The 23,682-nt window shown below is 44.5% G+C and overlaps 1 protein-coding gene across 6 annotated transcripts in view; it reads left to right on the top strand.

Moving 5' to 3' along the window:
* The window catches only part of usp24 (ubiquitin specific peptidase 24), a 49,749-nt gene that overhangs the window by 14,441 nt on the left and 11,626 nt on the right, over positions 1–23,682 (top strand). For 2 of the 6 annotated variants that reach the window (XM_064989461.1, XM_064989459.1), the window contains exons 13-34: positions 435–692; positions 822–920; positions 1,758–1,865; positions 2,031–2,183; positions 4,506–4,637; positions 5,054–5,165; positions 6,412–6,488; positions 10,360–10,500; positions 12,107–12,343; positions 12,497–12,706; positions 12,847–13,020; positions 13,112–13,197; positions 13,279–13,387; positions 13,576–13,731; positions 13,844–14,037; positions 14,850–15,072; positions 15,164–15,326; positions 15,505–15,666; positions 17,894–18,191; positions 18,981–19,042; positions 19,125–19,316; positions 22,134–22,393. In XM_064989461.1, coding sequence (XP_064845533.1) covers positions 435–692; positions 822–920; positions 1,758–1,865; positions 2,031–2,183; positions 4,506–4,637; positions 5,054–5,165; positions 6,412–6,488; positions 10,360–10,500; positions 12,107–12,343; positions 12,497–12,706; positions 12,847–13,020; positions 13,112–13,197; positions 13,279–13,387; positions 13,576–13,731; positions 13,844–14,037; positions 14,850–15,072; positions 15,164–15,326; positions 15,505–15,666; positions 17,894–18,191; positions 18,981–19,042; positions 19,125–19,316; positions 22,134–22,393 — 3,606 coding nt within the window. The remainder of the gene's footprint in view (positions 1–434; positions 693–821; positions 921–1,757; positions 1,866–2,030; positions 2,184–4,505; positions 4,638–5,053; positions 5,166–6,411; positions 6,489–10,359; positions 10,501–12,106; positions 12,344–12,496; positions 12,707–12,846; positions 13,021–13,111; positions 13,198–13,278; positions 13,388–13,575; positions 13,732–13,843; positions 14,038–14,849; positions 15,073–15,163; positions 15,327–15,504; positions 15,667–17,893; positions 18,192–18,980; positions 19,043–19,124; positions 19,317–22,133; positions 22,394–23,682) is intronic. The other 4 variants (XM_064989462.1, XM_064989463.1, XM_064989460.1 and 1 more) reach the window with 4 other exon arrangements.

Below are 23,682 nucleotides of genomic sequence, written 5' to 3'. Positions count from 1 at the left end.
AATGTTCGTTTGAATCTGCTGCTTCAATTGATAGCAGATACGCTGTAGAGGCTGTCTACTACTAGTCACATCCCAAATCTCACACATACACAAGTGACATGATTTGAGTGGCCCTGTTAACACGGTAACCTCCTGCCCTTATAGGGGAAGCGGGAAAATGTTTTCATCTGATATTTTGGGTAAAAGACTCTGGTCACAAAAAATGAAATGAAATTGAGCAATATTACCCCATTTACTTCTTTCTAATACATTTCTTGTTTTAGAAAAATTACAAAGCGTAGTTGTTTATTTTTTTTAGATGTAATTATAACAAACATATTTTGGCTGGTAAAAAAATCTGAGTTTCTTTTTTTTTTTTTTTCATCTACCTGCCACCATAGCTGGTGGAACAAAAAGTTAATTTTAGGCCCTGAATATGTGTGTGTGTGTTCCAGAGCTGGGAGGTAGAGAGTGACCGTGTGAGGCAGAAGCTGCTCAGTCTGATTGGGAGGATCGGTAGAGAGGCCCGCTCTGAGGCCACCACAGGAAAGGTGCTGGAGGTGCTGTGGGAGTTAGCCCACCTGCCAACCCTGCCCACCTCCCTGGTACAGCAGGCGTCTGAGGAACACCTGGCCATCCTCACTGACGCGTACGCTGTGAAGGAGACTGTCAAACGCTGCTACATCATCAAATGTATAGAAGACATCAAGAAGGTGAGAAACACACACACTTTCTGTTTCTCTGCAGGTTGAAGCGCTTTGTCACTCACAGCCTTTGAATATCAATGTACGTTTTTTTTACACGCACGCACACGCCCTGAATAAGCCAGTTTATGTTTGTAGACTCAGACTGAGGAGGAGGGTAAAACCAGCGACATTCAGAGCTCGTTTCTTACTGGCTCCTGGGGCAAGAAGAAAGCCAAAGAAAACTCATTGGCCAAAGTAAGAGAAGCCCCTCCACTTCCAACTCTACTGACCAGTCAGCATTCACCTACAATCTTCTCAATGCTACACACCAACCAATTCTGGAGGAGTGCTGGATCACGGGGGGATTTGATTGGTCACTGAAGGATTGCTAGACTTGAGTTTAATGCTGCGTTCATAACCAAGTGGGAAAGTGGAAATTATAAGTTGTGAACTCATAAATACCAGTTGGATGCGTTCACGTGCTTTGAACTCGTTGAGAAACACAGATTGGCTAATGGCCAACAAGCTGCGTCAACCATTAACTAAAAGTGCAGCTATCATGCTTGTAAACAAATTATAGGGTTCAATAACCATATTTATATATTGCTTTTGTTGTTGCTTTTAACTGCCCAAAATGCTGTTATCGAGATAATTTCCATAGTTGTCAGAGGTCAGCATGTGGAGAAGTCGGAGCTCAGGGATGATAGACGAGTTTCCCACTCGTAATTACCAGTTGGAGGGGCATTCAAGTGGATTTTAGGTGTATGTGGTAAATTCCACCTTCCCACTCGGTTAAGGACGCAGGGTAACATGAGCTGTTTCAGTACTACATCAGGTGTCTAATTTTCTGTGGAATGGGCCAGTCTTCATTTGAGGTTATACGGCGTGTGTGTGTTGGGGGAAGTCCAGGTGTATAAGTCAAGGGGTGAGGTATTGATTGGATAAGGTTTGTGTTTGGGCATCAAGGTGTAAGGTGTGTGTGTGTGGAGTGGCTCTGGTGTTCTGTGTCATGTGATTGGATGAGCTGAAGGAATCTGACGGTACTGCTCATCTAGTGTGTGTGTGTGTGTGTGTGTGTGTGTGTGTGTGTAGTCTTCACAGCAGGGCAGCCCCCAAGCGGTCTGGGTTGTTCCAGCTCTGCGGCAGCTCCATGAGATCACACGTTCCTTCATCAAACAGACCTACCAGAAACAGGACAAGGTACACACACACACACACACACACACACACACACACACACACACACACATTACCCCTGCAAGAGAGACCTTATCCAAGATGGCAGCAGTCGAAAGTACATGAACACATTACTTGACACATTTAAAAATTAACAGACACATCTTCATAGCACATGTGCTTCCCCAGCAGAGCATCATCCAGGACTTGAAGAAGAACTTTGAGATCGTCAAATTGATCACAGGATCTTTGGTGGTCTGTCATCGACTGGCTGTGTCTGCAGCTGGGAGCAATGGACTGGGCGGACACACACTCGTAGATGGACGATACACCTACCAGGAGGTACCGCAGCGTGTCTGCTTGTCTGTGTGTGATTTGCTTTGATGGGTTGATGAATGTAGAGCTTTGGTAGGAGTTTGTGGCTGAGATTAGGGCTGTGACGATACCAGTATTGCAATATTTTTTCCATGGCAAAAAAGAACACCAAGCAGACAACTCTTTGGTCCTTAAAAAAAAAATCTGTATGGCCTCCTGAGTGGCGCAGTGTTCTAAGGCACTGATTCGCAGTGTTGCAGCGTCACTACAGCCTGGGGTTCGATCTGGCCATGAATGGCAAAATTTGCCCAGCGTCGTCCGGGTTAGGGGAGGGTTTTCCGCCGGGCTTTACTTGGCTTATCGCGCTCTAGCGACTCCTAGGCTGACTTCAGTTGTCAGTTGAATGGTGTTTCCTCCACACATTGGTGTAGCTGGCTTCCGGGTCAAGTCAGCGAGTGTTAAGAAGCGTGGCTCGGTGGGTCATGTTTCGTAGGGCGCATGACTCTACCTTCCCCTCTTCCAGGCCCGTTGGGGATTTGCAGCGATGAGACAAGATCATAATCATGAAATTGGGGAGCAAAAATTACAACAACAAAAAAAATTCTGCTGTATGTAAAATATATTGTGATATAGCTTGGAAAATATGTGACTGGATGACAACATAATGTTTGTTTCCAACATTAGGGCTGTTTTTCTAAAGACGTTGTTTCCGCTTTCATGTTTTGTTTCCTTGTCACGATACTAAATATCACGATACTCGTATCGTCCCGGCCCTAGTTGAGATGATGGACTGAGGATTTTGACCTCTGAGATTTTGACATTTTAATGTCACAAGTACAGCAAAAGGACTTTCTTGCAAGTTCTAAACCAAACAATGCAATAATCAAAAACAATGTATTACTAGAAAAAAGCACACGAGAAATAATAAATATGAAATACACTTTTTAAGTAAGCATACTATAGACAGGAAATATTTAAAAAATTCAGATCCAATACCATATTTACATGTGCAGTGATACTGGAGTGAAGGAGGTAGATATGTACAGGGGTAAGGGGACTAGGCAAAAGGATATAAGAAACGGGGTAGTAGCAGCAGCTTGCATGTGAGTGTGTGTGTAGAGTCAGTTTAAATGTATATGCATATTATATGTGAATGAGCAAATGATGGAGTGAATGTTTTTGTGTAGGGCCCTGTGAGTGTGCATAGAGACAAATATATAAAAGAGAACGTCAAAGGTAAACTCTGTCCGTTTAGCCATTTTGTTAGCTATTTATCAGTTGTATTGCTTGGGGATAGAAGCTGATCCAACGGTACCTCTTGCTGTGTGGCAACAGAAAATAGTCTATGGCTTGGGTGGTGTTGGTCTTTGATGGCCTTCTTTTCACACCGATATAGAGGTCCTAGATGGCACGGAGCTCGGTCCCAGTGATGTATTGAGCTGTCCGCACAACCCTCTAGCGCTATGCGATCGAGGGCTGTGCTATTGCTATACCAAGCTGTGATGCAGCCAGTCAATATGCTCTCAATTGGTACAGCTGTAGATCGTTTTTAAGGATTTGAGGGCCCACTTCAAACTTTTTCAACCTCCTGAGGGAGAAGAGGCACTGTTGCGTCTTCAAGACTGTGTGTGTGTGGTCTTTAGTGGTCTCTGCAACGAGGAACTTGAAGTTGTCTACCTGCTCCACTGCCACTCCGTCGATGTGGATGGGGGCGTCCGTGCCCCCCGTTTTCTCTAGTCCCCAATCAGCTCCTTGGTCTTGCGTTGAGGGAGAGATTCTTGCTCTGACCTTCACCCTGTAGGCTGACTCATTGTCGCCGGTGTTGGAGTCGTGCGTGGCCACACAGTCATAGGGGAACAAGGAGTACAGAAGGGGACTAAGCACACATCCCTGTGGGGCCCCTCTGTTAAGGGTCAGCCTGGTGGAGGTGGTGTTGCCTACCCTCACCACCTCTGGTCGGCCCGTCAGGAATTCCAGGATCCAGTTGCAGAGGGAGGTGTTCAAATCCAGAGTCCTAATCTTGGTGACAAGCATGTAGGGTATAATGGTGTTGAATGTTGAGCTGTAGTCAATGAACAGCATTCTCACACAGGTATTCTTCTTATCTCAGTGGGTGAGGGTAGTGTGGAGACCAATTGAGATTGTTGGGGTGGTATGCAAATTTGAGTGGCTAGGATGGTGCCGTTAATGTGTGCCATAACCAGCCTTTCAAAGAACTTAATGATTACAGAAGTGAGTGCTTCAGGGTGGTAATCATTGTGGCATGAAGCCTTAGAGTTACTCGGAACAGTGATGATTGTGGTTTGAAGTACATGCTAGCCTCTGACTCTTTCTCTCTCCCCTCCTCAGTATCTAGACGGCCACCTGAGGTTCCTGGCCTTCTTCCTCCAGGAGGCCAGCCTCTACCTGGTCTGGAACAGAGCCAAAGAACTATGGGATTGCCTGGTCTCTGGGCCCGAAGTCTGCGAGCTGGACAGAGAGGTACCTACACATGTTACATAGTCCTCTCTCGGTGTGTGTGTGTGTGTGTGTGTGTGTGTGTGTGTGTGTGTGTGTGTGTGTGTGTGTGTGTGTGTGTGTGTGTGTGTGTGTGTGTGTGTGTGTGTGAATTTAAAAAAAACAATAATACAAAGACCTTGTGCTGTTTGGTTTGCCTAATATGGGAATTAGAAATGATTTATACTTTTACCTTTGATACTAAAGTATATTTTAGGAATTACATTTACTTTTGATGCATAAGTATATTTAAAACAAAATACTTTTTTTACCTTTTACTCTAGTAGGATTTTACGGGGTGACTTTTACTTAAGTCATTTTCTGTTAAGGTATCTTTACTTGTACTCAACTATGACATTTGTGTACTTTTTCCACCACTCTGACTTTACCTGTGTGTGTAGTTGTGTTTTGAGTGGTTCACTAAGGGCCAGCATGATCTGGAGAGTGATGTTCAGCAGCAGCTCTTCAAAGAGAAGATCCTCAAATTGGAGCCCTACGAGATTACTATGAATGGTGAGATACATTGTGTATCTTTTTTAAACATTTTTGTTGGCAGCCCACTCATTGACATAACGAGCATTTGGAGTATTCAGACCCCTTCACTTTTCCCAAGTTTTTTTTTAGAAATGTTTGCATATTTATTACAAATAAAACACGGAACCTTATTTGCGTAAGTATTCAGACCCTTTGCTAGTAGACTCCAAATTGAGCTCAGGTGCATCTTGTCTAAATAAGGTCCTACAGTTGACAGTGCATGTCAGAGCAGAAACAAATTAATTTTCTGTAGATCTCCAAGACATGATTGTGTCGAGGCACAGATCTGGGGAAGGGTACCAAAAAATGTCTGTAGCATTGAAGGTCCAAAAGAACCCAGTGGCCTCCATCGTTCTTAAATGGAAGAAGTTTGGAACCACCAAGACTCTTCCTAGAGCTGGCCGCCCGGCCTAGCTGAGCAATCGGGGGAGAAGGGCCTTGGTCAGGGAAGAGCTCCAGAGTTCCTCTATGGAGATGGGAGAACCTTCCAGAAGGACAACCATCTCTGCAGCACTCCACCAATCAGACATTTATGGTTGAGTGGCCAGACAGAAGCCACTCTTCAGTAAAAGGCACATGACCGCTCGCTTGGAAATTGCCAACGCTTGAATCTGGAGGAAACCTGGCAGCACCCCTACGGTGGAGCGTGGTGGCTGAGATTTCTGTGGGGATGTTTTTCAGCAGCAGGGACTGGGAGACTAGTCAGATGAGCGGAGAAAAGAACCTGCTCCAAAGTGCTCATGACCTTAGACTGGGGCGAAGGTTCACCTTCCAACAGGACAATGACCCTAAGAACACAGTCATGACAACGCAGGAGTGACTTTGGGACAAGTCTGAATGTCCCTGATCCGATCAAACATATCTGGAGAGACCTGAAAATAGCTGTGCAGCGACGCTCCCCATCCAATCTGACAGAGCTTGAGAGGATCTGCGAAGAAGTATAGGAGAAACTCCCTAAATACAGGTTTGAGAAGACTCAAGGCTGTAATCTCTGCCAAAGGTTCTTCAAAAAGGGTCTGAATACTTATGTTTACAAACATTTTTGCTTTGTCATTATGGGGTATAGTGTGTAGATTGAGGACAACCAACAATGAAATCCATTTTACAATAAGGTTGTAACCTAACAAAATGTGGAAAAAGTCAAGGGGTCTGAATACTTTCCGAATGCACTGCATGTAGATCTTACATAGTGGCTTTAACCAGGGTTTTATTTGGGATTTTTCAGGCTTCAATCTGTTCAAGACCTTTTTTGAGAACGTCAACCTGTGTGACCATCGCTTGAAACGCCAGGGGACTCAACTGGTGAGTCAGTACACACACGTACAGTCTTGTTTTACTAACTTTGTAGGGGCACAATTGATTCCCATTCAAAATCCTATTTTCCCCTCACCCTTACCCTAAGATTAACCCCAAAACTTAGTCCTAACCCTAATTATAGAAATAGCCTTTTTCCTTATGAGGATCGCCAAAATGGCCCCAGTTGGTTGCACTTGTTTTGGTTCCTATAAGTATAGTTATATTTGTCTACACACCGCCCTTTTTAGGTCATTACACAAATTTGTGCCATTTGATATTTTAATTCGAAATTGTGCTCCAATATAAAAAAAATGTAAAGCCTGTTATATTCAGATAAGTTCCCTTTTTAATATAGACCACAATTCAATAAATCTGGCTTTGAATGTGAATAAAGTGTTTTGTAGTGGAAAACTGAGTTGGTCGAGCATAACACATCAACCTTGTTACCCATATAGAGACAGGCTAGAAATGTTTTACAAATGTCTTTTTTTTGTGAGGCTTGCATTCAATTGCCTGTTGCACAAAACAAGCTTCCATTCCTTCTGTCATAAAAGAATGTATGGATTTTAAGATGAAATCATCAGACATGTTATGGTCAAATCTGACTTTATTTGGCACTTAAAGTGGTAATATATAACTTTTGGGGCGACCCGACAAAATTGACATAGAAATTTGAGTTAAAGATCTGTCAGAAGTTTCATTTGACCTTTTTTATTTTTTACTTTCGTTTTGTACACCAGCTTCAAACAGCTGAAAATGCAGTATTTTGGTTATGGAAAATATTTTGCACAGCTGTTCAGATGGTACAATGAATCTCTACACTATACTTGCTTGTTTTGTCACTAACTGAAATTAAGCAAACTACTAGAATTTTAGAACCCAGGAAATGGTAGAGCGATATCTGCGTTGTGCACCTTTTTCATAGGCATTAATAATACTGACTATAGTCCAGGTATACCCAAACTGGGAATACGTGCAATGCTGTTGGGGGTACGCCAAATAAAAATGTGATTCACGTTTTAGTTTTTTTTTTTCTCATTTTCAAACAGTACATTTATATGTTCCAATGGGACTATACATTTGGGTGAGTTTTTTTTTCTCTCTCGCCTGAGTAGCCTCGTTTCACTGGCAAAAATAAAATTAAACCATCTAGTGTTCAGAGAAGTAATACAATGTCAAATACAGTAGCCTAGTCAAATAATTAACATCCAATCACATTAACAGTTACTCTCTCGCAGGAAACCTTCACTCTTGCGAAGACATTTAGAAACGAAACATGACAATTTGAAAAATAAACCATTTGAGTTTTTTGAGCGAGAATAAAGATGACTTTTGAGTAGTAAGACATGTATAAAAGCAACAGATACCATTAAGAAGGGGCTAGAAGTGTCTTATATGGTGAGTTACCGAGTGGCTAGGACAGGCAAGCACCATACTATTGTGGAGGACTTAATTCTTCCTGCTCCCGCAGATATGGCTGGGACAATTTATTTTATTTTATTTTTTTACCTTTATTTTACTAGGCAAGTCAGTTAAGAACAAATTCTTATTTTCAATTGATGCTGGGGGGAAAGGACAAAGTCTGTAAAAGTTTATCTCCATCAAACAACATTGTTTCACGACTCATCAGTGATGTGGCAGATGTTTTGAAACAATTACTGCTTTGCATACAAGCCAGTGAATTATTATTATATGCTTTACAGCTGGATGAGTCAACAGACGTGTGTAACGTGTGCTGGGAGTTGGGAAGCAAGTTCAGGGAGTGAGTGTTTTAAATAAATAAATAACATAATACAAAACAAGAAACGAGAACAACGCACAGACATGAAACTGAAACAATGCCTGCTGGGGAAGGAACCAAGGGGAGTGACATTTTTAGGGCAGGTATTCAAGGAGTGGATGGAGTCCAGGTCAGTGTCATAATGCAATGATGCGCTTAACGATGGTGACAGGTGTGCGCCATAACGAGCAGCCCGGTGACCTAGAGGCTGGGGAGGGCGCACACGTGACAATGTGGCGGGCCTGGCCCAGCTACTGGTATATGTCCCATTACGTTAATGGGGGGGTCAATTAAGGAAGACATCCTCTTCTGAAAACCAGGACAACAGGAGAGGATATTTTTTTAAGTACTGGACAGCTTTGTGACATCAAATTGACTTTGGTGGTCAAGATGTGTTGTATCTGTACTGATGGCGCAAAAGCCATGACAGGAAGACATAGTGGAGGGGTAACGCGCGTGCAAGCATTTGCTCCCGACACCACTTGGGTACACTGCGGCATCCACCGAGAGGCTCTTGCTGCCAAGGGAATGCCTAACAACTTGAAAGATGTTTTGGACACTACAGTGAAAGTGGTTAGCTTTGTTAAAGCAAGGCCCCTGCACTCTCGTGTATTTTCTGCATTATGCAATGATATGGGCAGCGACAATGTTACGCTTTGACAACATACAGAAGAAGTATGCTGGTTATCAAGGGGCAAAGTAGTAACACGTGAGCTCAGTTTTCTTCACTGACCATCAGTTTTACTTGTCTGACCACTTGCATGACAACGAGTTTCTCAAGCGACTGGCCTGTCTGGGTGGTGTTTTTTCTCCCTGAATGATCTGAATCTAGGATTACAGGGACTCTGCAACTATAGTCAATGTGCGGGACAAAATTGAGGCTATGATTTAAGAAGTTGGAACTAATTTCTGTCTGCATTAAGGACATCACACAGGGCTTTCCATCATTTTGATTTTTTTTGTGTGCAAATTAACTAAAGCTTACGGACAATGTCAAATGTGATTTAGCGAAGCACCTGAGTGAGTTGGGTGCACAATTACGCAGATACTTTCCCGAAACAGACGACACAAACAACTGGATTCGTTATCCCTTTCATGCCCTGCCTCCAGTCAACTTATCGATATCTGAACAAGAGAGCCTCATCGAAATTGCAACAAGTGGTTCTGTGAAAATTGAATTCAATCAGAAACCACTGCCAGATTTCTGGATTGGGCTGCGCTCAGAGTTTCTTGCTTTAGCAAATTATGCTGTTAAGACACTGATGCCCACTGCAACCACATACCTACGTGAGTGTGGATTCTTGGCCCTTACTAGCATGAAAAGTAAATACAGGCACAGACTGTGTGGAAAATGATTTAAGACAGACTCTACAACCCAACATTGCAGAGTTATGAGCATCCTTTTCAAGCACACCATTCTCATGAACCTGTGGTGAGTTATTCACAATGTTTGTCGAACAAATAAGGTTTTATATGTAAGATGGCTAAATAAAGTGCACAATTATTTATTATTATTTGTGTCCTGGTCCTATAAGAGCCCTTTGTCACTTCCCACGAGCCTGGTTGTGCCAAATTCACTCATTCTTCTGTTTAACAAATATATCGTATAGTGTGTGTGGCAGGCTTACAATGATGGCAATAAACAACATTTGAGAGTGCGCTGACCCTGGTGCTAGAGGGGGTACGCAGCTGAATGTTTACTGAAGGTGTACAGGACTATAAAAAAAAGTTTGGGAACCACTGCTATAGTCTATTTGTTTTTATTGTAAAAAACATTTATGTTGAACATGTATGTGCTCTATATAACAATGTTAAAATTAGGCGAAATCAAATTTCTTCACCAAGTCACACATCTCAAAAGGCACTGACATGGTGAAACGACCCCTTTTGATTAAATAATTTGGTTCATGATATGTCTAGGACAGTCGTTCATCTCCATATCAGTTTTGAGACGTAATTTATGGACTCCAACAATCTGACCAGTTTCTGTCAATTTATTCAGCGTATGAGGCTAACGCTATCCTGACCGTTAGGATTAATGCACCTGTGGGACCTAAACACCCCAACCCTTTTATCATTTCGGTCCTGTGTGTGTAGTGTGTGGAGCGGCTGGACCTGTCTGGGATGGACTTTATCTGGCGCATCACCATGGAAACGCCTGACGAGGAGATCGCTAACGAGGCCATCCAGCTCATCATCACCTACAGCTACACCAACCTCAACCCAAAGATGAAGAAGGTGTGTGTGTGTGTGTGCAGGGTTTGATGAAGGATTACTTGTAATCTCTAATCAGTAACTGATTACCTTTCTCATGACAGTAAAAGTAATTAGTAATATAATCCATTGGAATGAGTAACGCAATCTGATTACTTTTGGATTACTTGGTTAGCCAGCATCTGCCACATCAGTTTATGCTGCAGAGTGACCTCTCTGCCCACCTATCTCCCCTCTTGCCCACCCAGCTCACCAGCATCTTTGGGCAATTGCTGGCTCAGATGCCTGTTGCATCTTCTTGATGAAATGACACCACTGCTAAAAAGTCTGCTTCACTGTCAAGTCATAGGGAAAGTATACCCAACTCTTGTTCTTTGATTGTGCAGTTCTAGGCCTACTGCACCCAGCCACCAAGCAGATAGTGCTCAGTAAAAGAGGAAATGATCGTTTGGAACAGTCTGGAACCATAAAGTAAACATATGTAACGGATCCAAGAGATCTGATTATTTCATGAGTTGGATGATTAATTGTGCAAATATTCTGAATGTAGACTATTCTCAGTTTGCAAAAACACATAGCTCTGTCTGCCAAAGCTGACAGGTATATTTCAGTAGTTTCCACTGAAACTAGAGGGTTAGCTGTGCAAGCAGCTGATTTGTCATGTGTGTCATCCCAGGGTTTAGGAAGTGAACAAACAGGATGGAGCTGTGTTAACTAATCTAAAGTGTCCTTTTGACATTAAGATCCTGATGAAATGGGGGATGATTTAGTTCTCAGTAAAGCGAGGGTCTGATGTGTTCTGGTTTAAAGAACGTTTTTGTAGAGACAACCAAGGAAAGTAATTTGGCAGTTTTGGAGATTTAAATAGATGGAACAGAAGGGATAAGTATCCATTTCCACTAAAAGGTGACTTACACTCAGCACAGCTCTCAATAACCTGCCATTTCTATTGCAGCAAACATCTTCATATTAGATGAAGTAATAAGTAGTTTTTAAGAATTTAACTAATTTGATTACGCCATATTTATTTTAAGCAATCTGTGCTGATAGTTACTTCATTTTTGTAATCCGATTACATAATCCCTGTTACATGCAGTCAAACCTGTGTGTGTGTGTGGGGTTCATGGTTACGATCTCTGCTATTGACTCTCAAATCCAATTTTATTTGTCACATACACATGGTTAGCAGATGTTACTGCAAGTGTAGCGAAATGCTTGTGCGTCTAGTTCTGACCGTGCAGTAATATCTAACAGGTAATCTAACCTAACAATTTCACAACAACTGCCTAATACACACAAGTGTAAAGGAATGAATAAGAATATGTACATAAAATGTATGAATGTGTGATGGCTGAACGGTATAGGCAAGATGCGGTAGATGGTATAGAGTACAGTATATATACTGAGATGAGTAATGTAGGGTATGTAAACATTATATAAACTGGCATAGTTTAAAGTGGCTAGTGATACATTTACTACATCAATTTTTCCATTATTAAAGTGGCTAGAGATTTGTCGTCAGTATGTTGGCAGCAGCCACTCAATGTTAGTGATGGCTATTTAACAGTCTGATGGCCTTGAGATAGAAGCTGTTTTTCAGTCTCTCGGTCCCCGCTGTGTGTGTCTGTAGGATTCTGTGTCTTTACACAAGAAGTTCATTGCTGATTGTTACAAACGACTGGAGGCAGCCAGTTCAGCTCTAGGAGGCCCCACGTTGACTCATGCTGTTAGCAGGGCAACCAAGATGCTGACGGCCACCGCCATGCCAACTGTTGCTACGTCGGTCCAATCACCTTCCAGGTCCACCAAACTGGTTATCATTGAGAGGCTGCTGCTATTGGCTGAGCGTTACGTCATCACTATCGAGGTAAGACCTCACACTGACCAAAATATGTGACACGGCATTTATCATTTTTGTTTAAACGTTAGACTACTTTCACCTATATGTCGTTAGAAACATTTCAATTTGGGGGATGAGAGCGTGACATGGAAAGATAGAAAAATGACTGTGTGTGTGTAGGATCTGTACTCTGTGCCTCGTACCATTCTACCTCACGGAGCGTCGTTCAACGGCCACCCTGTCTCTCTACACGTCACCTATGAGTCCACCAAAGACACCTTCACCCTGGAGGCCCACAGTAATGAAACTGTAGGCAGCATCCGATGGAAGATCGCCGAGCACCTCAGCTGTCCAGTCGACAATGTCCAAATCTTTGCCAATGACAGCGTGGTGAGTGTGTGTGTGTTATTTGTGTGTCTTGTTGACTGAACAGTGTGTGTGTGACAGCGTAGTAAGCCAAAGGATGGAAGTGTGTGACTGTGTATCATATGTATCTGTGTGTTTTTGTAACTCTCTCTCTCGCTCTGTAGTTGACAATGAACCGGGACCAGAAGCTGCTGTCCCAGCTGGGGTTCAGTGATGAGCAGTCTCTGACAGTGAAGAGCTCTGGCACAGGGACACCCTCAGGTGGCAGCTCTGAATCCTCCGCCTCCGCCTCCTCCTCCAGCTCTGCGGTCTTCAACTCAGCCTACGCTATGGAACAGGTAAACCACACACAATCACTCACTGACATGTGTATACGAACACATTGAGTTCATGTTTGTCTCTGATTATGTGCTAACGGTGTGTTTGTAGGAGAAGTCCCTTCCAGGTGTTGTCATGGCGTTGGTGTGCAATGTGTTTGAGATGCTCTACCAGCTGGCCAACCTGGACGAACCCCGGTGAGTTGTGCACGAACACACACAGATCATTCAAGGACCTGGACCTGAATGTATGACGTTCTGTGTGTGTGTGTGTTCCAGGACAACCCTGCGTGTGCGTAAGCTGCTGCTGCTGATCCCAACAGACCCAGAGGTTCAGGATGCTCTAGATAACTTTGTTCCCAAAGAGTCCAGTGTATGGAGTCACCAGGTACATTTACATTAACTAGTTCTATAGCTACTAACCCTTCAGTACTATCATAATCTAACCCTGTACTAGCAACCATCAGGCCCGGTGGGTTAGTTTGTGTTTGGGTTGAAATGATGAGGACAGTTAAACCCCTCTGACCAGAGCCAGGGTGATAACATGTATGCGTATCCTGTGTGTGTCTGCTGTAGAAGACGCTGTTCACCCTGGGTCAGGGGTCAGGCTCTCGGTCTCCGTCTCTGGGTTCTAAGCAGCAGCACCAGCCCAGTGCTGCCTCCATCTTGGAATCACTCTTCAGATCCTCTGCTCCCGGGATGTCCACCTTCAGAGTCCTCTACAACCTAGAGGTACACACACACACACACACACACACACTCCTGTACACACACACACATTTGTGCACGGACACACTTCACACACTTCGTTCTGTGACCTCTCTCTTTCTTCTCCTTTCTCAAGGTGTTGAGTTCTAAGTTGATGCCAACCTCAGATGATGAGATGGCTAAGACCAGTGTCAAGTCTTTCTGTGAGAACTTCCTGAAAGCTGGTGGTCTCAGTTTGGTGGTGAACGTGATGCAGCGAGACTCTATTCCCTCTGAGGTGGACTATGAGACCAGACAGGGAGTCTACTCCATCTGTCTACAACTGGCCAGGTACACACACACACACAGTGGCGGTTCTAGCTTGTATAGCTCCCTGGGCGAACCCCCACCAACCACCCACCAACTGTCATTTTTATTCAGACATTTGGGACAACACAAATAAATAATCATAACATTTAAAACTATATAAAATATATACAAAAATAACTCATAAATATCAAAAATAAGTAACAAAGACAAATAGAAACATTTGTGTTGATTTGGCACTCGAGCATCAATACATTACCCATCCCCCAACACTGTCAACCAAGAGTCATGACTAAACCAGTTCACCTTGGTGGTGTGCAGACTGGTTTTATATTATTCTTAACTGTAGTTTATTTGGTAGCATTAATTGTAGTTTATTTGGTAGCATTTCGTAGTGTGACTGATTTGTACTAATTGCATTAGTACTGTATAACCTTAGAGGTGCGCTATTTGATAGATTTCCCCGCTCCCCCTACCACGGGCTATTTGATAGATTCCCCCTACCTCGGGCTTCCAGTGGGGAGAACTCTGGTCAACCTACTCCCGCCCCCCTTCCCATCTCGTACTTCTGAGTGGGAGACCTTCCCAGGCAACTAGAATCAGGGCGCCCACTCCAGCAAGGTTAATTGACCTTCAGTCCCACACGGTGACATGATATCATTGACCTGACGTGCAAATGAGCGATAGAAAAACGATCGCGCAAATGTCACCATTCTGATTTTTTTTTTTTGTGGGCGCCTGTCCATGTCGCCTAGAACGAAATCCACCACTGCACACACACATTTAGATACGTTGTTAGAGAGGTTGAATGTCATTGATCTTTCTTTCCCCTGCAGGTTCCTTTTGGTTGGCCAGAGTATGCCGTCGTTGCTGGATGATGATGTCATCCGAGAGGGCGACACGCTGTCTAGTCGGCCGTTCCGTAATGCGGGGCGACCGGGGAGGCAGCTGTCGCTGTGTGGAACGCCAGAGAAGAGCTCCTATAGACAGATGTCTCTGTCTGAACGCTCCTCCATCAGAGTAGAGGAGATCATCCCTGCTGCACGCGTCGCTATACAGGTACACACACACACACACACACACACACACAAACATGCAACTAATACACACACATCTTACACACACCTCTAACCATGTATCTTCTCCATAGACGATGGAGGTGGGGGACTTCACCTCGACGTTGGCGTGCTTCATGCGTCTGACATGGGCAGCAGCCGCTGGCCGATTGGACCTCGTCGGCAGTCCACAGCCAATCAGACCTGAGCACAGCTCGCTCCTCCCACTTGGGGTCCGCACCCGTGTCAGCAGCACTGGTGAGACACACACATACAAGGCACTGGTGGAATATATTGACACAGATTTAACAACATACACATCAGCCTGAATTGTGAGCAATGAAATGGATTGTCTGTTACGCTCTTCTCATTCTTTGGCCTTATACTGAGGATTTCTCTCTCTCTCCTCTCTTTTTACTTCTCTCGCTCTCGACAGGAAGTAACTGCAGCTCCAGCAGTGAGGGTGAAGCGCCACCCACAGCTCTGCATGCAGGGATATGCGTGAAGCAGCAGAGTGTTTCTATTAAAGACTGCATCATCGCTAGAGAGGCCCTGTCACTACTGGTCACCTGTCTACAGCTACGAACACAGCAGCTAGGTAACACACACACACACACACACACACACACCCTGTCTCTACTGGTCACCTGTCTATAGCTACGAACACAGCAGCTCGGTAACACACACACACACTCTGTCTCTACTGGTCACCTGTCTATAGCTATGGACACAGCAGCTAGGTAACATACACACTGTCTCTACAACACACTCTCTCTACTGGTCACCTGTCTACAGCTATGGACACAGCAGTTAGGTAACACACACACACTCCTGTCTCTACTGGTCTCCTGTCTACGGCTACGAACACTGCAGCTAGGTAACACACACTGACATTTTCATAACCTGACCCAGTCTGTAATACCTACATGTTTCAAGCAGACCACCATAGTCCCTGTGCCCAAGAACACCAAGGTAACATGTCTAAATTACTATTGCCCTGTAGCACTCACATCTGTAGCCATGAAATGCTTTGAAAGGCTGGTCATTGGCTCACATCAATACTATCATCCCAGAAACCCTAGACCCACTCCAATTCACATACCGCCCCAATAGATCCACAGATGACGCAGTCTCTAATGCACTCCACACTGGCCTTTCCCACCTGGACAAAAGGAACACTTATGTGAGAGATGTTAATTGACTACAGCTCAGCGTTCAACACCATAGTGCCCTCCAAGCTCCTCACTAAGTTAAGCTCCTTGGGACTGAACACCTCCCTCTGCATCTGGATCTGGGACTTACTGATGAGCTGCACACAGGTGATGAGGGTAGGCAACAAAACATCTGCCATGCTGACCCTCACCGCGGGTGCATGGTTAGTCCCCTCCTGTACTCCCTGTTCACCCACGACTGCGTTGCCACGTACTACTTCAACACCATCATTAAGTTTGCTGACGGCACGACAATGGTTGGCCTGATCATTGACGACGATGAGACAGCCTGTAGGGAGGAGGTCAGAGACCTGGCAGTGTGGTGCCAGGACAACAACCTCTCCCTCAATGTCAGCAAGACAAAGGAGCTAATCGTGGACTACAGGAAACAGAGGGCCGAGCACGCCCCCATTCACATTGACAGGGCTGTAGTGAAGCAGGTCGAGAGCTTCAAGTTCCTCGGTGTCCACATCACTAAGGATCTATCATGGTCCACACACACCAACACAGTCGTGAAGAGGGCACGACAATGCCTCTTCTCCCTCAGGAGGCTGAAAAGATTTGGCTTGGGCCCTCAGATCCTCAAAAAGTTATACAGCTCAGAATTGAGAGCATCTTGACTGGCGGCATCACTGCTTGGTATGGCAACTGCTTGGCATCTGACCGCAATGCCCTACAGAGGGTAGTGCGTACGGCCCAGTACATCACTGGGGCCAAGCTCCCTGCCATCCAGGACCTGTATACCAGGAGGTGTCAAAGGAAGGCCCTAAAAATGGTCACTTACTCCAGCCACATAAGTAATAAACTGTTCTCTCTGCTACAGCACGGCAAGCAGTACCGATGCACCAAGTCTGGCACCAACAGAACCCTGAACAGCTTCTACCCCCAAGCCATGAGACAGCTAAATAGTTAATTAAATAGTTAACAGTGGCAGGCCGGGCGCAGTGCACGCTAACCAAGGTTGCCAGGTGCGCGGTGTTTCCTCCAACACATTGGTGCGGCTGGCTTCCGGGTTGGATGCGCGCTGTGTTAAGAAGCAGTGCGGCTTGGTTGGGTTGTGTATCGGAGGACGCGTGACTTTCGAACTTCGTCTCTCCCGAGCCCGTACGGGAGTTGTAGCAATGAGACAAGCTACAAAAAACAATTGGATACCACGAAATTGGGAGAAAAAGGGGTTATTTTTTTATATATATTTTTTTTAATAAAAAATAGTTAATCCAAACGACTATCTGCATTGACCCTTTCTGCACTAACTTTCTTTTGTCTCATCACACACGCTACTGTTTATTATCTGTGACTTTACTCCTAGTTGTATGTACATATCTAGCTCAATTACCTCGTACCCCTGCACACCGACTCGGTATTGGTACCCCGTGTATAGAGCCAAGTTATCGCTGCTCATTGTGTATTTATTATTATTATGTGTTTTACTTTTCTATTATTTCTCTATTTTCTTTCTCTGCATTGTTGGGACGGGCCCGTAAGTAAGCATTTCACTGTTAGTCTACATCTGTTGTTTACCAAGCATGTGATGATTACAATGTGGCCTTGATTTGACACACAGACACTGTTTTGTATAGTCGGAATGCTAACAGTGTGTGTGTCTCTCTCCAGGCTCATTCTACATCCTCCCCTGTGTCAGCGACTTCATCATCGACATCCTGCTAGGATCAGCCAGTGGAGAGGTACCTAGGATGTGTGTGAGACTGAGTGTGTGTGTGTGTGTGTGTTCTAACCCGTGTCTCTGTCAGATCCGGCGTGTGGCATGTGACCAGCTGTACACGCTGAGCCAATCCGACAGCTCTGCGTTTCCTGAGATCGTCAAACCCAACGTGTTCCTGCTCCGAGTCGTCCTCGCCTCCCAGCTGCCTCTCTGGAGCCCCACGTCTGTCATGAGAGGAGTCAACCAGAGGTACACACACGTATTGTTGTCATTGCTACTGGGAGGCAGTAGTAAGTTATCTTAAACAGCAGATTGGGCCAAATTATCCGTGAGAGATGATAGATGGACTAACATGCTGACCACACCGCTTGCAATGATTTGAATAACAAGTCAGGCGCTAAAATAGAACCAAGTTCTATTTGTGACGCTTAATGCGCTGCAAGTCCCGCCTCTCCCATCTCCTCATTGGTTTTTAGGAGCATAGACCCACGTGGGTGATTGAAAGATGAACTGAGGTGGTAATGCACCTAATGTTGGTTGCCAAACACCATATAACATCCAAAGAAGAAGACTGACGGCGGAATGATTACTAGAAACAAACTCGGTTTATGCTTTTATCTGTGGATTAATTGTCGGGGACCTTGTGCAGTAGAGGACCTTGTGCATTTCAGGTAAAACAACCCAAAGTTTATATCCCAGGAAAAATTTGCTGGCAACGTCAATCTAGCTAGCTAAACTACCATGAATGTTTAATGCTTTTCAACCTGTCCCCAAATTAATATAGTTGGTTCAGAGTTTGTTTCAACCTGCGTGTCCTGATGGGGTCTGGACAAAATCAACATGCACGCGGGTGCCCGCGTGCACCCAGTCTAGTCAGCATGTAACTGGAAAATATATAAAAGCTGATGTATAGCGTCATATAGCTGTAGCTAGTTGTAAGTGTATATGGATGTATAGCGCCACGGCCTGTTTTGTTCTGTGTATTTTGTTCTGTCTGTTGTGTCTATATCTGAGTGTAATATTGTTCTGTCTGTCCAGGTTGCTGTCACAGTGTACTGAGTACTTTGACCTGCGATGTCAACTACTGGATGACTTGACCAGTAAGTTTACACACACACAGACACACACCAACGGTTTTCCAACACTCATTGACACATGATGAATGCTCCTGTCCCACTCCAGGTTCGGAGATGGAGGTGTTGTCAGTGAGTGCGGTGGCCATGTTGGAAGATGAAATCAGCTGGTTGGATAACTTTGAGCCCAGCTGGAGCTCTGAGATGGAGACCAGTGAGGCTGACAACATCCTGCAGGCTGGACACCTCCGCCTCATCAAAACACTACTGTCACTCTGTGGCACAGAGAAGGAACAACTGGGTGAGAACACACACATTCATATACCGTGCCTTCGGAAAGTATTCAGACACCTTGAATTTTTCCACATTTTGTTATGTTACAACCTTATTCTAAAATGTATTAAATGGTTTTCCCCCTCATCAATCTACACACAATACCCCATAATGACAAAGCAAAAACTGTTTTCATGAATTTTTGCAAATTTTTTTGAAATGTAATTTTTTTTTTTATGATAACATTTACATAGGTATTCAGACCTTTTACTCAGCACTTTGTTGAAGCACCTTTGGCAGCGATTACAGCCTCAAGTCTTCTTGGGTATGACGCTACAAGCTTGGCACACCTGTATTTGGGGAGTTTCTCCAATTCTCTGCAGATCCTCTCAAGCTCTCAGGTTGGATGGGGGGCGTCGCTGCACAGCAATTTTCAGGTCTCTCCAGAGATGTTCGATGGCTTCAAGTCCGGGATCTGTCTAGGCCACTCAAGGACATTCAGAGACTTGTTCCGAAGCTGCTCCTCCGTTGTCTTGGCTTTGTGCTTGAGGTCGTTGTCCTGTTGGAAGGTGAACCTTTGCCCCAGTCTGTCAAGGATCTCTCTGTACTCTGCTTCACTGTAGGGATGGTGCAGGTTTCCTCCAGACGTGATGCTTGGCATTCATGCCAAAGAGTTCAATCTTGGTTTCAGAGATAATCTTGTTTCTCATGGTCAGAGTTCTTTAGGTGCCTTTTGGCAAACTTCAACCAGGCGGTCATGTGCCTTTTTACTGAAGAGTGTCTTCCGTCTGGCCACTCTACCATAAAGGCCTGATTGGTGGAGTGCTGCAGAAGGTTCTCCCATCTCCATAGAGGAACTCTGTCAGAGTGACCATCGGGTTCTTGGTCACCTCCCTGACCAAGACCCTTCTCCCCCGATTGCTTAGTTTGGCCGGCCGGCCAGCTGTAGGAAGAGTCTCTTGGTGGTTCCAAACTTCATCCGTTTAAGAATGTTGGAGGCCTTTCCAAATCAAAATTTGGAAAAGGTCAAGGGGTCTGAATACTTTCCCAATGCACTGTACATATACACCATCGGAACACAGAGTACACACACACACACACACACACACACACACACCAGAACACAGCCTGCCATACATACACACATATAGTTCAGATCCTTAAAAGGTTATATTTTCCGAATGCTTTGCTGTGGTAGGGAGACGGTCCAGCACCAAGCACAATTGCAAGTTACACTGAACAAAAATATAAACCACATATAAAGTGTTGGTCCCGTGGTTCATAAGATTAAATAAATTACCCCAGAAATGTTCTTTAGGCACAAAATGCTTATTTCTCTCAAATTTTGGGCAAAAATGTGTTTATCTCCCTGTTAGTGAGCATTTCTCCTTTGTCAAGATAATCCATCCACCTGAGAGGGGTGGCATATCACGAAGCTGATTTAAACAGGATGATCATTCCACAGGTGTACCTTGTGCTAGGGACAATAAAAGGCCACTCTAAAACAGGCAGTTTTGTGAACTAATGTTCATTTCTCTACCATAAGCCGCATCCAGAATTTGGCAGTACGTCCAACCGGCCTCACAACCGCAGACTCGCGTGTATGGCATTGTGTTGGCGAGTGGATTGCTGATGTCAACATTGTGAACCGAGTGCCCCATGATGGGGGTGCGGTTATTGTATGGGCAGGCATAAGCCACGGACAACAAACACAATGCATCTTATCAATGGCAATTTGAATGACGAGATCCTGAGGCCCATTGTCGTGCCTGTCATAGTTCGCCATAACCTCATGTTTCAGCATGATAATGGACAACCCCATGTCGCAGGGTTATGTACACCTCCTCGAAGCTAAAAATGTCCCAGTTCTTCCATGGCCTGCATACTCACCAGACATGTCACCCATTCACCATGTTTGGGATACTCTGGATTGACGTGTACAACGGTGTATTCCAGTTCCCGCCAATGTCCAGCAACTTTGCACAGCCATTGAAGAGGAGTAGGACAACATTCCACAGGCCACAATCAACAGCCTGATCAACTCTATGTGAAGGAGATGTCGCGCTGCATGAGACAAATGTTCACACCATACTGACTGGTTTTCTGATCCACACCCCTACTTTTTTTTTCTCAAGGTATCTGTGACCAACAGATGCATATCTGTTTTCCCAGTCATGTGAAATCCATAGATTTGGGCCTTTTGATTTTTGTTTTATTGACTGATGTCCTTATATGAACTGTAACTGTATAATCCTAGACATTTTTGAATGTTGCATTACAAGACAGTCCAGGCAAATCAAATTGTATTTGTCACATACACATGGTTAGCAGATGTTAATGCGAGCGTAGCGAAATGCTTGTGCTTCTAGTTCCGACAATGCAGTAATAACCAACAAGTAATCTAACTAACAATTCCAAAACTACTGTCTTATACACAAGTGTAAGGGGATAAAGAATATGTACATAAAGATATATGAATGGGTGATGGTACAGAGCAGCATAGGCAAGATACAGTAGATGGTATCGAGTACCTTATATACATATGAGATGAGTATGTAAACAAAGTGGCATAGTTAAAGTGGCTAGTGATACATGTATTACATAAAGATGCAGTGGATGATATAGAGTACAGTATATACGTATGCATATGAGATGAATAATGTAGGGTATGTAAACATTATATTAGGTAGCATTGTTTAGTGGCTAGTGATATATTTTACATTTCCCATCAGTTCCCATTATTAAAGTGGCTGGAGTTGAGTCAGTGTGTTGGCAGCAGTTCGGGTTTCAATGTCGCTAAATAGACGACTTTCACATTTACAGCATGTGTGTGTTTTCTCCACAGGTCACTCTCTGATCCAGCAGCTGTTAGATGACTTCCTCTTCCGAGCATCGCGCATCATCCTGAACACGTCTAACCCCGCCTCCAGCTCCCCCCCCAGCCACGACTTCTTCCCCAAGTGCAGTACGGCCAGCAGCAGACTGGCAGCCTACGAGGTGCTGGTGATGCTGGCAGACAGCTCTGTGGCCAACCTACAGCTCATCACCAGAGAGCTGCTGTCCATGCACCACCAGTCAGACCCCTCGCTCAGCAAGGAGTTTGACGTGAGTCTCACACACATTTTTGCTCTCATGCGAGCGCACACACACAGATGGGTGTAACGGTTTGGTGTGTTTTGCGTTCACGTTTCACAATGTTCCTGACATTGTCTGTTGTGACTGGATTGTTATGTTTTGCCTCAAGTTTGTGGGAGGTGGGAGTTTACCAGTTATGAAGTCGTAAATACCAGTTGGATGCATTCATGTGATTTTAACTCTGTTTGAGAAACGATTTGGCTAATGGCCAACACGCTTCGTCAACCATAAACTAAAAGAACAGCTATCATGCTTGCAAACAAATTATAGGGTTCAATAACCACATAAATAGATTGCTTTTTTTAAATAAATAATGTTTTGTTGCATTTAACTGCCGAAAATGCTATTGTACATTTCCTTAGTAGGTGACGTCAGAGGTCAGCATGTGGGAGAAGTGGGTTCTCAGGATGATGGACTAGTTTCCCACTAGTAATTATGAGTTTGACGGCCGTTCAAGTGGATTTTTTTTCCCTCCCCAGTCGTATATGGTAAATTCCCACTTCCATCTCGGTTCTGAACGCACCGTGACACTGCCTCCTTCAGTGCCAGATGGGTACTTGTGACTCATAAAGGGGGCATGTCTGGAGCATGATAGATCTCTTTCCGGGGTAATGTGAAGTTCGTAATGTTGGCTCGAGTACTTTCACGAGGTGCTGAAGAAAGAACTATTCTCAACCACAGAGAATAGCCTACCTATCGCTCTTGTAAGTTATTTGGCTCTGTCACAATCAGCTGCCAAGGGCTGCTTGAATGCAGAGGGGAGATGTGTTGTTTCCGTCTTGCTCCGGTATACTGGGGTGATGTCGGCGTAAATGTGTCAACCACATTTGAGGCGTTGTCCATTGTCGTTGTAATCTACTGGGAAGCCTAAATGTTCCCAAACGGGAGATTTAAACGATGGTGGTGGGGAACATCCATTCCTGGTTTATAGACCCCAGGACAGTTTGAAATGCGGCAATTAAGATTTGAATTTGGATTACAACGTGCACATAGGCTCTAGTTGTGTTAACGGAATCGCCTGAAATATCTTTTCGGCTCAGATTTACTGGAGACATTGGCCTACCATGCAGCGTAGGCACAGCCTATAGGCCTAGTGTTTTCAGTTTTTTAATGATTAGTTCGGGTTCACAGTGCGGAACAAACGGGGTCCCCGTACCAAACGGTTTGGTATGAATACGTGTACCGTTACTACCCTGGTGTGTGCGCGTGCCCACACACAACAAACACATGTGAATGGAGAAATGCTTGATAGAACTGAA

The sequence above is a fragment of the Oncorhynchus masou genome, chromosome 15 (assembly GCF_036934945.1).
Source record: "Oncorhynchus masou masou isolate Uvic2021 chromosome 15, UVic_Omas_1.1, whole genome shotgun sequence".
NCBI classification, from domain to species: Eukaryota; Metazoa; Chordata; class Actinopteri; order Salmoniformes; family Salmonidae; genus Oncorhynchus; species Oncorhynchus masou.
The sequence above is the reverse complement of the archived record's forward strand: the minus strand, read 5'-3'. Positions and strand labels throughout refer to the sequence as shown.